The 12744-nt window shown below is 42.0% G+C and overlaps 1 protein-coding gene across 4 annotated transcripts in view; it reads right to left on the reverse strand.

Moving 5' to 3' along the window:
* Window positions 1–12744, reverse strand: part of TENM1 (teneurin transmembrane protein 1) — an 845979-nt gene that overhangs the window by 27068 nt on the left and 806167 nt on the right. For all 4 annotated transcript variants that reach the window (XM_015443786.4, XM_065538348.2, XM_065538349.2 and 1 more), the window contains 2 exons: window positions 2420–2592; window positions 1125–1360 (listed from right to left, as the gene is read on the reverse strand). In XM_015443786.4, the coding sequence (XP_015299272.2) occupies window positions 1125–1360; window positions 2420–2592 (409 nt within the window). The remainder of the gene's footprint in view (window positions 1–1124; window positions 1361–2419; window positions 2593–12744) is intronic.

The raw sequence follows: 12744 nt of genomic DNA on the forward strand, positions 1-12744 counted from the left end.
CTCCCCCCAAAACACTCACCCCGTCATTCTCTTTAAATTATCCAATCGGAATTAGTTTAGTCTGTGTGGTCTAACCCTAGTCAATAGGGGAATGACACAGCAGCACGTGCGTCAGGGATAAGAACCCCTTCCCCTCCCTTGTCCAAGTGTGTGCTCACAATTGCTCCATCTGTAAGGGGGCACCCTTCTATAGAAGTAACTTGCCTTGCTGAGAATTAAAAAGAAAATTTTATATTCGAGTGCTATTCCTTTTGCGGCACCGAAACTTTATATATACCATAAACCTTCCCGGTATGTCAGGCGTGACACAGGTGCTGAAAACAGATCTGGCCTCAATAGTGAGTGATTATTTCCCACAGGCTGGCAGTTGCTCTAGGGCAGATATTGAATGTTACTACATGTAGAAAGTTGGCCACATCATCCTAACACTGGTTAATGTTCAAGAGGAGACAGGTAGACAGAGTGCTATGGCGATTGTAGGCTTTGTGTGCTGCAGAAAAGCTGACTGAGGTCTCTTGGTTAACTCTGGTGAACTGTGCTTGGTAAGGACTTTAAAACTCCCTAATCTATAACTTCCTCAAGGCAACTCTGAGAACCTCAGCCCAATCTCAGTACCAGTCCTTTATCCCTCTGGCCCTGGATATGTATTCATGGCAATGCTATAATTCACTGATTTTTCCTTTTAACTTGCCTTTGCCCAAATGTTGCCTTTTGTCTCACATCCTTTTGTGTGTACCTGCGAGGTATTTCCAAAGAGCTACCTGAAAAGCAGGGACCTCGGTCAACTCAGTGAGCCTGATAAGCATCTCCAGGGCATGCTGGGAGGGGTGCTGGAGGGCCTCCTTTGACTAAACACATTTCTTCAGCCAGACTTTCTTGGTGCCTGAAATTGCTACTATTAGAGCACTTTAGCTGGCTAATGACAAAGAAAGCTCCTATTAGAATACTCATTTAAGGATACTGAACCATTATCGGCCATTAGCACCCTCTTTTGAATTAGTATATCATATAAGCCAGTCAGTCACCTAGAAAAGCTTTGGAGAAATGGGACTTCAGTTTAGGGAGGCTCTGCAGTTAAAAAAAAACTATAAAAGTTCTATATCTTGTATAAAGTCAAGCCTTACCCTCAGCCTCCTTTCAAAAGCTGAAACGTTGCCTTTGTTTTGCTCCTTCCTCTGCCGCCACTCGATGAGGTTTGCACTGTGCTCTCCGGGCAATGAGATGTTGCATTTGCCCAGGGTAGGGTTGACTGCCCCTGCCAGGATGTGGGGCTCTGAGCTGAGGTTGATCTCCATTCCGCTGGCAAAAGTGACACGCAGGGAACCATCTGGACTCACCCGATAGGTACTCTGAGTATTTTCTGTAGACAGAAGAGCAAAGGAGGAAGAGGGGGAAGGAAGGGAAGAGCAGGAAGCAGAAAAGAGACAGGTTTAGTTTTAGGAGGCATGTTTGGGAAGGGATAAGCAGGTGGGGTGCTGTGGTCTAACTGCCTTCTGGGCTAGACTACCGCTCTGACAGGCAAACGTGTTCCCTATCCATTTGTGTCTTGTTATTTTCACAGCTGGAGTATCTGTTTCTTGGATAAAAGACTCTTGTCTAACACTGCAGGCTGTTTTTGTTTTTTTTTTCTTTTTTCATTTTTAAAGAATTCCCTCCCTCACTGACTTGTTGGATCAGCCTCCTCAGTTTGACATGCTGGGAGCTAGAATGAGAAGAGTATGAAGTTCAGCTTAGCACCTTACCACCTGGGGCCACCATCACAGTTGCTTACTCCACAAAATACCACTAACAAAAGTTGGGACTATTCCTCTTAGAGTGTCTGGCCTCACCACCTAACAACAGAATGAGGACTTAATGACAGGGCAGAGAGAAAGAAATTTCTCTTTGTGCACTTCTCTAGCTTCTAAGACATTCCTTCCAAATCCTATCTCCCTTCCTTCCTTTCTTCTTCTGTTCTTCCTTACTTTTCTGTCTTCAAATAGAATGAGTTTTTAATTCTCTCATTTCACTTATATTCTTGCTTGGTCTGTATCCTAAGATTTTCCTTTTTCTTCACCCATGTTGGCATTGATCTAGAATGCTAAGCTCAGCTAGAGCCCAGGCTCCAGTTATTTAATATAACCTAGCCAGACCCTGAAAGAGCTTTGCAAACAGCTGGGTGTTGGGAAATGAGTTGATAGCAGAGCAGACTTGGCAGGGATTGAACCTCATGACTCCTACAGAGATGGGCCCAAAGTTGATATGAGAACTTGTAAAAGGTGTGAATTTTGTCTGTGTTTCAGCTTCCATAGCTGGAAAACGGGAAGAGTACATCTTCTCAGCTAGAGGTGTATTCTGTTTACGAATGGTGTACACAGGTTTCAGGGTGGATGTTGAGATAGGGGCTGTTATAGACAGATGTCATTGGAAACAATCTTACCTTGTTTTAAAATATATATGGTACTAGTTGCCGTCAAGTTGGTTGACATGAGGACATTTTCGCGGTTGGAAGTATCTAGCTCCACTTTTGTCAGCTTCTCCAGGTCACTGTGGAAGCTGCTGACCTCTCCAGTGGGAAACGTTGCGTTGGTCAGATGTCCCTCGGGGTCATACCTGAGGAATGTAACCAATCCCAGCTTTGAAGCCTCTCAGCAGTGATAACAGGCCTTTGCAAAATAAAAATCACTTGGCAGCTAATACTGTTTAACTTTGAGTGATAACAAGTATTATTAACCTTGTTCAATAAGAAGAAAAAGGTCAGAGAGATGATTAATCAAACGAAGGTATTTTTTTGCAGCTTCTGAATTCTTGATGACTTCCTTGAGCTGTGCTGTTTTACAGAAAAAATATATCTGGTAATGAATCACCAGGGTGGAACACTGATTTATGAATCATGTCCTGCTGTGTGCAATGTTGCAGGGAGGCCTCCGTTTGCAATTTGGGTCGATCCCATTAGATGTGATGGATTACAAAGCCCAGCAGAGGGTGCTGTTGTCAAAGCAAAAGAAGGTACAAAAGGGCCCTCAAAGGCTGAGAAGCCAATATACTGACTTTGCGTTATGATGGGAAAATTATAATTTGCTGCTGTTTAAGTTGCCAAATTTGAAATGAATGAATCATTCTTCCAACAAAATGAACAGGCACAGAGGATAATGGAAACATGTTCATTAAAACATTCTGGAGCCCCCTGATCTTGATGTCACTTAAATTTTAAAAATCTTTTTAGAGTATAGTACATAATGTTTTGTAATTTGTCTACATGAGTAAGAGACAAAAAAGGGATAATAGGCTATAACCTATATCTAGAAATATAGTCTAGGGAGTTTACTTTTCCAAAAAAAAAAAATCAGAATTATTGGCAATCTCACTGTCCTCCAAATGAAAACTGCTTCCCTGAAGGCTTTTGATGTGGAGCTGTTCTTTTATTGCCAGTAGAACCATGAAAAATAAACACTTCATTAAAAGTAAAGACATGCACTTGGAAACCCATTACTGTTTTCTTTTCAAGTTCCAAATTACAAAATATTTAAGCACTTTTATTTGCCTTTTAAAATGTTAAACAATTATATTCTTTTTACCCAAAATGAGCAGGATTCAGCCTGGACACAATGGTAGAGACTGGCTGTACTACTCCCTCCCCCAACAAGTACACAAAGTGGCATAGTAATTCAGTATTAATCCATTATATTCTAAAGAACTCAGCCTGGGTAGTTGCTCAAATTTTAATAACTATACCAGCCTTTGGAAGGCTTGGGAAAAGTGGTTGGACTGTATTTTATAGGACAGACTTGAACTTGAGCCTATACATAATGCCACCTAAAGTTCAGTTCTGCATATACATGGGCGTGTGTGTGTGCACACACGTATACACTATCAGTTAAAACAGTCACATATGTGAATAGAATGAATCAAGTAGGTTATTGACATCACAGATATGCCAAGCCTTAAAATTGGGTGTCTCCTTTGTTTAAATGGATTTCAGCCAAAATGGTTGGCACATTGCTACTATGCAGCTAAGGATTCATTATCAAAGAAAGACTGAAGAGTGCTGTTTGTTTCTGGGGTTAATAGCAAAATCCTTCCCTCTGCAAAGACTGCCCATGTTCTGCCTGCTGTGGGGCTCTGTGGCTACGAGAAGCAGGCTGCTGGCAAGAACAGAGCATGGGAAGGCTCAAATACCCACTTTAGCCCCAACTTTGTCTGTTTGGTCTTCCTTCCAGGGGAGGAAAACAATAATATCCAGCCTTTTAAAAAAAATTAATTAATTTTTTTTTTGAGACAGTCTTGCTCCGTCACCCAGGCTGGAGTGCAGTGGCGTGATCTCGGCTCACTGCAACCTCCGCCTCCCGGGTTCAAGCAATTCTCAAGCCCTAGCCTCCCCGAGTAGCTGGGATTACAAACAAGTACCACCACATCTGGCTAATTTTTGTATTTTTAGTAGAGACGTGTTTTCGCCATATTGGCCAGACTGGTATTGAACTCCTGGCCTCATGTGATCCCCCTGCCTCAGCCTCCCAAAGTGCTGGTATTACAGGCGTGAGCCACCGCACCCGGCCCAATGTCCAGCCATTATTCTCCCAAGGTAGAGGAGGCAGGAGTTTGCAGGCAGTAGACAGAGGGAAGCTGCTGCATGCCTTTCTTATCAGGGGAACTGTGGCCCCAACAACCTGGATTATGCAGGCACTTCCTCTCTGTTTCACATGAGGCACCAGCAACTTTGCCTCATTGGTTTCCCTTTCCTGATTTCTAAAGGGATTCCTCAACCCTTGGCAAGCTCACTCTTTATCATTCTTCTAGGAAAGCTGATCTTAGATGCTGTGGATGCAGGTTCCACATGGACTTTGCAACTTGGGGGCAGTTTCCTTCAGTCACACAGCCCCTTGTTTTAAGGGAAGATCTCATATAAAGGTAAGATCAGTGGTTGCATCCACTCATCAGAGCAAGATAACAAGATCAGATACCAATTGAGCATGGTATCCATGCATAGTGGTACAAGGGTCAGAATTCCCAATGAACTTTTGCAGTGACCTGTGGCTAAATCTGGTTTCCTAGTCCACCCACCCAAACACCTTTTCAGCTAAGTTACTGGTGTTCTTTGTCCTAAACATTTTAAAGTTTATTTCCAAGAGCACAGGCATATTCCTACATATTTTGTACCCATTCCTACTTCCAATATTGACAGTAGTATATTCAGAGAGGCAAGCTAAAGATTCCTAGATAAGGCTGTAATTACCCAGATAGATTTAGCTGGGAGACTGCTTCGTGTATGTGTATGTGTGTTTGTGTGTGTGTGCGTACGTGTGTGTGTTTTCTGGTGAAGGAGGCAATGGTTTTGGGAATATTTCCCATGGGCCTGTCCAGTTGTTGGGTAGCTGGAAAGTTATATTGCCTCATTTCCTTTCTGTGGCCAGAGAGGCCAATGAATGTGTACATTTGACTGTAACTCCATGATAAACAGAGCACCCCAACTCCAACACACTCACATACCCCAATTCTGCTAGTCACAGTTAAAGCAATCACATTTGATGGTATCTACAGGGTGGTGTCTCTGATGCTCAATATGGCTTTGGATCAAAACATATAGATCCCACCTCTCTTCTGTTGGGTCATTTCCAAAGGAAGAACAATAGGCAGATGTACACATCAGTGGGTAATTCCTACAACTTTGGAAAGATTGCTCAAAGTGGATAAGAAATAGGGGGAGACTTTGATTTCCTATAGCTTACTTGAGTTTTTTTCTGTCATCACAGGGGAATGCATCTTTCCAGACTGAATGTCGAAGAAACAAGTTTAATCAAAATCTCTTCTGCTGTGTGTTTCCCTTTGGTGCCTTCATCCTTTGGTGCAGAGAGTACAAGCCGATCTGCTCCAACTGATCCCCTCAGGCCACAGCATGGGAGCAAACCCATCCTCTCTGCCTGCAGGGCAGAGCACTCACCTAACCAGGCTGCAAATTATAGCTGGTGAATTGTGCCATCAGGAAATGACAGTTGCCTTCATAGTCATCAGAAGTGGGTTTGGTAAGAGGAGATTTGATATCAAATTGTCCCTTGCTGTCCTGATTTTACAGAGTTCCACTGTGATGGTCCCAGAGGGCACCAGCCAGTTAAGTATTGAGTACACTCAGCCAGTTAAGTATTGAGTACACTCACCCTTTTCCTCAGCACTGTCATAGGCTGTGTGCATGTGCACTTGAGTGTGTGTGTGTGTGTGCATGTGCACACATGTGCACCCCAGTGCATTTATAAAGAAAATTCAGAATCCATTCTTGTCCTTGAGAAGCATATAGTTTAGTTGGAGAGATGATATTTACACATGATTAAAAATATATTTGGTCTGGTATTTTCTCGTAAGGGATAGCTTGCCCTTTCCTTTGAGGACAATTTAAGCCAGAGTTAAACTGTTGAGAATAAAACTAGAGGCTCCTACATCTTTGCTTTTAAAAAATATTGCAGATAATAGAAGATAAATTCATTACTTATTCTTTTAAAGGAAATATGAAAGAGTCAGACCCTCTTTACACTTTCATGTCAGAAAGCTGACCAACCTAATAAGAATTCTTTAGGAAATATGAGATTCCCCTTTCCTCACCAATAAATTCCTTTGGCTTCCTATGATTCAGTTCCAAGTCCATAATGCCCTTCTATCTTCATTTGTCCTTCATTCAATAAATATCAGAGTCTTGTGCTAGGGACCAGGGATACAGTGCTGAATGAAATTCACAGTCTAGTAGGGCAGATAAGATATCCACACAAATAACTCTAATGCCAGAATATTGCCATGTATTTCTGTAAAGAAGAAACTGTAGAATCTCAGAAGAGGCAGAGGTCATTTCCAGCTGGGCTGAGCAGAACAGGAGGAGGAAGAGCAGAAGCAGGTGGTGTTTGAATCCTAGAAGGTAGGTAGAGATTGGGGAGGGGAGGAAGGCATTCCAAATAGAGGTATGAAGAAAGGCACGCTGACTGATGGGATGTCTACTGGAGGACCAGCATTGCTGGAGCACAAGGTTCCTCTAGGAGGGTAGTGAGAGATAAGGCTTAGACAACAAAGAAGCATAGACAGTTTTTCAAGGGGATAAAAGGATGATCCAAACAGTGTTTTGGTGGCAATGAGTCTTGGAAGGGGAGACAAGGAGCAGGGAGAACTGTTAGGAGGCTGCAGCCTCACTTCATACAAGAGGAGATGGTGGTCTGTTGCCTTCGTTAAATATATTGTGATTGCCTATCATTGGGATTTGTCTTCCCCGCTAGTCTATACAATTCTCACATCTTTAGAGGGAGGACACAGTGTCTCATTCATTTTTATATTCTCTGTGTCTGGAACAGAGTAGATTCTCACTCCATGTACTTGTTGAATGAGTATAATTAGGATGCTGCTAGTGAAAAAAAGGATGTGGGTGGATATGAGAGCCAATGTGGTTATAGAACAGACAGAACCATCGATAGTGCTTCTGGGAGGGCACACTCAGGTTACATAGATGTGCTATGGAGGTCAGCTAAACTTCCCTACCAGCCTTTGTTACTTCTGTTCACTCTCCATCTTTATTTCAGTTCTTCCCAGAAATAACCACGATAATTCTGTTTTACCCACTCTTGATCCTTATTAAGGGCATAAAGCACAAGGAGAGGTGACTGAGCAAGGGTGTCAAGTCTCTATTTCTAAATATCTGAAGGAATAGTCAACATTTCTATGTTCTTGTTTAATTGAAATCATTCCCCTGCCTGGAGGCATGGGGCTGAACTATACAATGCCTTAGTTCCTTTTCTACTCTGGGATTCTGGAAGGCATTGGAAACATCACATGTGTTTGGAATGACTGATCATTACATAAGCATTTCTGCATGGGAATCACATCCTATCCCCAGGCAAATATCTCACCCAGAGACATGGCTTGTTTACCTTGCCCCCTACCCCTTCTGATCTTGTAAGGGAGAAGGGGGAATCTGTCATTAGCCATCCATGATAAAACTGGTCATTTGTAAAACAGTCTAAAAGGTACCCAGAGATATTATGAAGGCTTCTCCAACTTGTCAGTGGGTGGCATTTTTGTTGTTGTTGTGGTTTTTTGTTTTCTTGATGGGAGGAGAGAATGTGTTAATAAATTCTGGAAACAGAGAATGCAGAAGACCAAGGAGCAAGAGATCATGTAAATGGAGAGTCTCCTTTGAGTGGGAGGGCTTCCCACAAAGGGCAAGGGGCCTGAGGAACTGTCAACTCAGAATGGACCAGCAGCAGTGACATGACTGATGCTTTGGCCTTAGTCTGGGACCTTTTCAGTTTAGTGGAGCAGAATCCTTTGCCAGGGAAACAAACAAGGGCAACCTGGCTACTCTTGCAGCCTTGTGGAGAATGGCTTGTCTGCTGTGTGAGTTGCTAGGTCCTTCCCTCAGATCTCAGCTGCTGCAGGGTTATTACAATTAGGAGCCCACCCGTGCCGCCTCGGGCCAGTATTCCTGCCTTGACAATCAATTCCTTGTTAGCTGTTTCTCTGTGGTCAGCTTTTCCCCCTGACACTTGGGACACTCATGGGCAGTGATGCATCAAATACTAACACTTGGGGTGTGCAATTCTGATCCTGGTCCAAGTCAAATGGAATTATGAAAATCAGTGAACTATATAAACAACATCACACTACATAATAAAAGTCCATGCACTACCACTACACAAGATGCATTTTAAAATCCCATTTGGATTATCCACTGTTCAGGGTCATCTATGTCATTTTTCCTCGTGATCGCCGCAGATAATAGAAAGTTGAATGGATTACTGACTGGGCTACCTTTACACTGCAGTCTTCCATCCTGCCAAATTTCACTTCTGTTTCTCTCGTGCTCATCTCAGAACAGAATTTCTATTTCCACCTTTGCAAACAATTTGTCCCCTTGTCCACACAAAGAAGCCTCCCTTTTACCTCAGGGAATTACTCGAGTTCTTTTAGGAGGGCCTGGTATCAGTGGTATGGCAACCTTCTACCGACCTTAGCACTGCTCTGACCCTGACTAGAAGAGTAGGTCAAATGCTGTGTTCTCCAACTTCAGAAGGACAAGAGAAAACTTGAAAGGTGCTCAGAACTAGCCAAAGCACTAGAGGACAAAAGTGAAAAAAGTCAGATATTGTATCAAGACTGTAGGAAGAATTAGTCACATTATGAAGGCTGGAAAGTTGCTCATTTCTGTTTACAGGCAAGAAGGGACAGGAGCTGTGTTTTGTTAAGGACTGCTGTTCAACACCAGAATTGACTGCGTCAGGAGAAGAGGTACCTTCTCCTTTCAACAGATGCTATTTGACCAAGAGGGTTTCAATATAATTCTGACTGGAGTTAAGAAGGTGGGAGAAAGAACAAATGGTTATTCAGCCTCCCTTTTCATCTCCTGGTGCTACCCTATTCCTCTTTTCCTGCTACTTGAGGGAAACTTTCTAGCTCTCTAGATTTTGTATGGTCACTCTCGTAAGCCCACATGATCCTCCTTTTTCTGGAAGGCAGTGTGGCAGCAGTGGAAAGAACACTGGAATAGAAGGTCAAGGACCTGACTCTGGATAAGCCAACTAGCATATGAATGGGCAAGTTACTTCCCTATTCTGGGTCTCAGTTTCTTCATTTGTAAAATGACATCTAATGTCTCTTTGTGGCCATAAATTTTTTATTATTATACTTTAAGTTCTGGGGTACATGTGCACAACGTGCAGGCTTGTTATATATGTATACATGTGCCATGTTGGTGTGCTGCACCCATTAACTCGTCATTTACATTAGGTATATCTCCTAATGCAATCCCTCCCCCCTCCCCCCACCCCACGACAGGCCCCGGTGTGTGATGTTCCGCTTCCTGTGTCCAGGTGTTCTCATTGTTCAATTCCTACCTATGAGTGAGAACATGCAGTGTTTGGTTTTTTGTCCTTGTGATAGTTTGCTGAGAATGATGGTTTCCAGCTTCATCCATGTCCCTACAAAGGACATGAACTCATCCTTTTTTATGGCTGCATAGTATTCCATGGTGTATATGTGGGTGGCCATAAAATTTCATGACTACTCCCATGTGGATGTCTGTGTTTCTCATAACTTAGTGGCTCGAGATTGGCTACTCAACAATGATGTTAGTTGATACCTTTTCACTCACTATTGGCCAAATCCTGGTTACAGGCCTGGGCCCCATTCACCATGAGAATCTTGCCTGCCACACAGTGCCTGCATCAATTTGATGCCAGTGGAAAACAGGCACACAAACTGATATGACAACAAAATTATCTTCTCTCTTCAGCATCATCAATTTCCCCCTCTATATTAGATCATTTTTATCAGTATACAAATATGCTGCTATTTCTCTCACTTAAATAACTGTTCTGTTTACTCTGTTTCTCCTCCAGCTCTAATTTCTCTGCTCCTCTTTACAGCAAAACTCCTCAAAAGAGTTCTTTACTCACTGTCTCAACCTCTCTCCTCCTAGTCATTCTATATTATTATTATTGAGATATAATTCTCACACCATAAAAATCACCTTTTTAAATTGTACAATGCAGTGACTTTCAGTACATTTGCAATGTTGTGCAACCATCACCACCACTTCTAGAACATTTCTATCACCCCCAAAATAAACCCCATATGAATTAACAGTCACCCCCCATTCATTCTTCTCCCCAGCTCTTGGCAACTACTAATCTATTTTCTGTCTTTTTTTTGCATGCTCAGGGGCATTTATTAAAGTATTTATTATGATGGAAAAAATGGAGATAAGAAAAATATTCAACAATTGGGCAATATTTAAATTACGGCTTCTTTATACCATAGGATACCATTCAGTCTTTTAAAAAATAGCAATATCTACAATCAAACACATTTTCTATATTTTCTGTCTTTATGGATTTGCCTCTTCTAGACATCTCATATAAATGGAATCAGAAGGTTCCTTTGTTTCTGGATTATTTCACTGAACATAATGTTTTTGAGGTTCATCCATGTTGTAGCATGTATCAGAACTTCATTTCTTTTTATGGCTGAATACTATTTCATGACATGGTTATATCACATTTTGTTTGTCTGCTCACCACTTGATAGGCATTTGAGTTATTTATATTTCTCAGCTATTATAAATAATGTTGCTATGAGCATTTGTGTATCCATTCTCTCTTAAGAGAATATTCTACTCAGGCTTTGGTACCCCATGTGTCACAGTGCCTGCTCTTCACAGTGCTAAATCAAATGATCAATTATAAGTCCTCATCTAACTTATCAGGAGTATTTGGAACAGCTGATGACTCTTTCCTCCTGGAATCATCTGTTTTATTTGGTGCTATGGTCAGAATTTGTCCCCCCCAAATCAAATATTGAGACTTAATTGCCAATGTGATAGTACTAAGAGGTGAGGCCTTTAGGGGTGATTAGATCATGTTATGTTTTCTCTACCTTCATGAATGCAATTAGCAATCTTACAAAAGAACTGGAGAGAACCAGCTAGGTCCCTTTTCGTTCTCCACCTTCTGTCATACAAGGACTCAGTAGGCAGTGCCATTTTGGAAGCAGAGAGTAGCCCTCACCAGACACTGACTCTGCTGGCACCTTGACCTTGAACTTCTCAACTTCCAGAACTGTGAAAAATAAATTTCTGTTCTTTATTAATTACCCAGTATAAGGTATTTTGTTATAGTAGCACAAACAGATTAACACAGTTGGCTTCCAAGACATCCCACTCTCCTAGTTTTCTTTCCACTTTACTGGCCTTTCCTTCTCAGTGTCTTTTGTTGGTTCCTCTTCATATCCTCAATTCTTTTTTTTTTTTTTTTTGAAACAGAGTTTCGCTTTTGTTGCCCAGGCTGGAGTGCAGTGGCGCGATCTCAGCTCACTGCAACCTCCACCTCCCAGGTTCGAGTGATTCTTCTGCCTCAAGCCTCCTGAGTAGCTTGGATTACAGGTACCAGCTACCACAGCCAGCTAATTTTTTGTATTTTTAGTAGGGATGGGGTTTCATCATGTTGGCCAGGTTAGTCTCGAACTCCTGACCTCAGGTGATCCACCCGCCTCGGCCTCCCAAAGTGTATGTAGGGATTACAGGCATGAGCCACCGCACCCGGCCCATATCTTCACTTCTAAACATGGAGTGCTTCATGATCAGTCTTCAGATCTCTTTACTTCATTGTCTATACTCACTTTCATGGAGAGATCTCATCCCATCTCATGGTTTTAAATACAATCTAAACACTAGTACATCTCAAATATCACTCTCCACCCTCTCTCCTCATTCCCAGACTCATATATCCAATTGTCTACCTGATATTTACACTTAGATGCCTAACTAAATTGATCATATTCAAAACTGAATTCCCAATCTTCCACCTCACAATCTTCCAGTATAATGTGTTCCTTGTATAGTCTTCCCCTCTTGGTAAATGAAAACCAGTTGCTCAGATCAAAAACTTTGGAGGTATCTCCGACCCCTCTTTCTCCTGCACTCAATACTCAATCTTTCTGTAATTTCTGATAGCTCTACTGTCAAAATATATTCAGAATTTTAGCACCTCTTACTGGCCCAACTCCCTGGTCCAAGTCATCCTTTTTTGCCTGCATTATTGCAATAGTTCCTCCTGCTTCCCAGTTAGGTTCCCCTGTTTCCACTACACAGTTCATTTTTAATACTGAGTGATTTTTAAAAAATGAAAGTCAGCTTATATCACTTCTTTACACAAAATTCTCCAGTGGCTCCACTTCTTAGAGTAAAATTCAAAGTCTTTACAGTGGCCTACAAGGCCCTACATGAAGTAGTTCTGGTTACTT

The sequence above is a fragment of the Macaca fascicularis genome, chromosome X (genome assembly GCF_037993035.2).
Source record: "Macaca fascicularis isolate 582-1 chromosome X, T2T-MFA8v1.1".
Taxonomy (NCBI): Eukaryota; Metazoa; Chordata; class Mammalia; order Primates; family Cercopithecidae; genus Macaca; species Macaca fascicularis.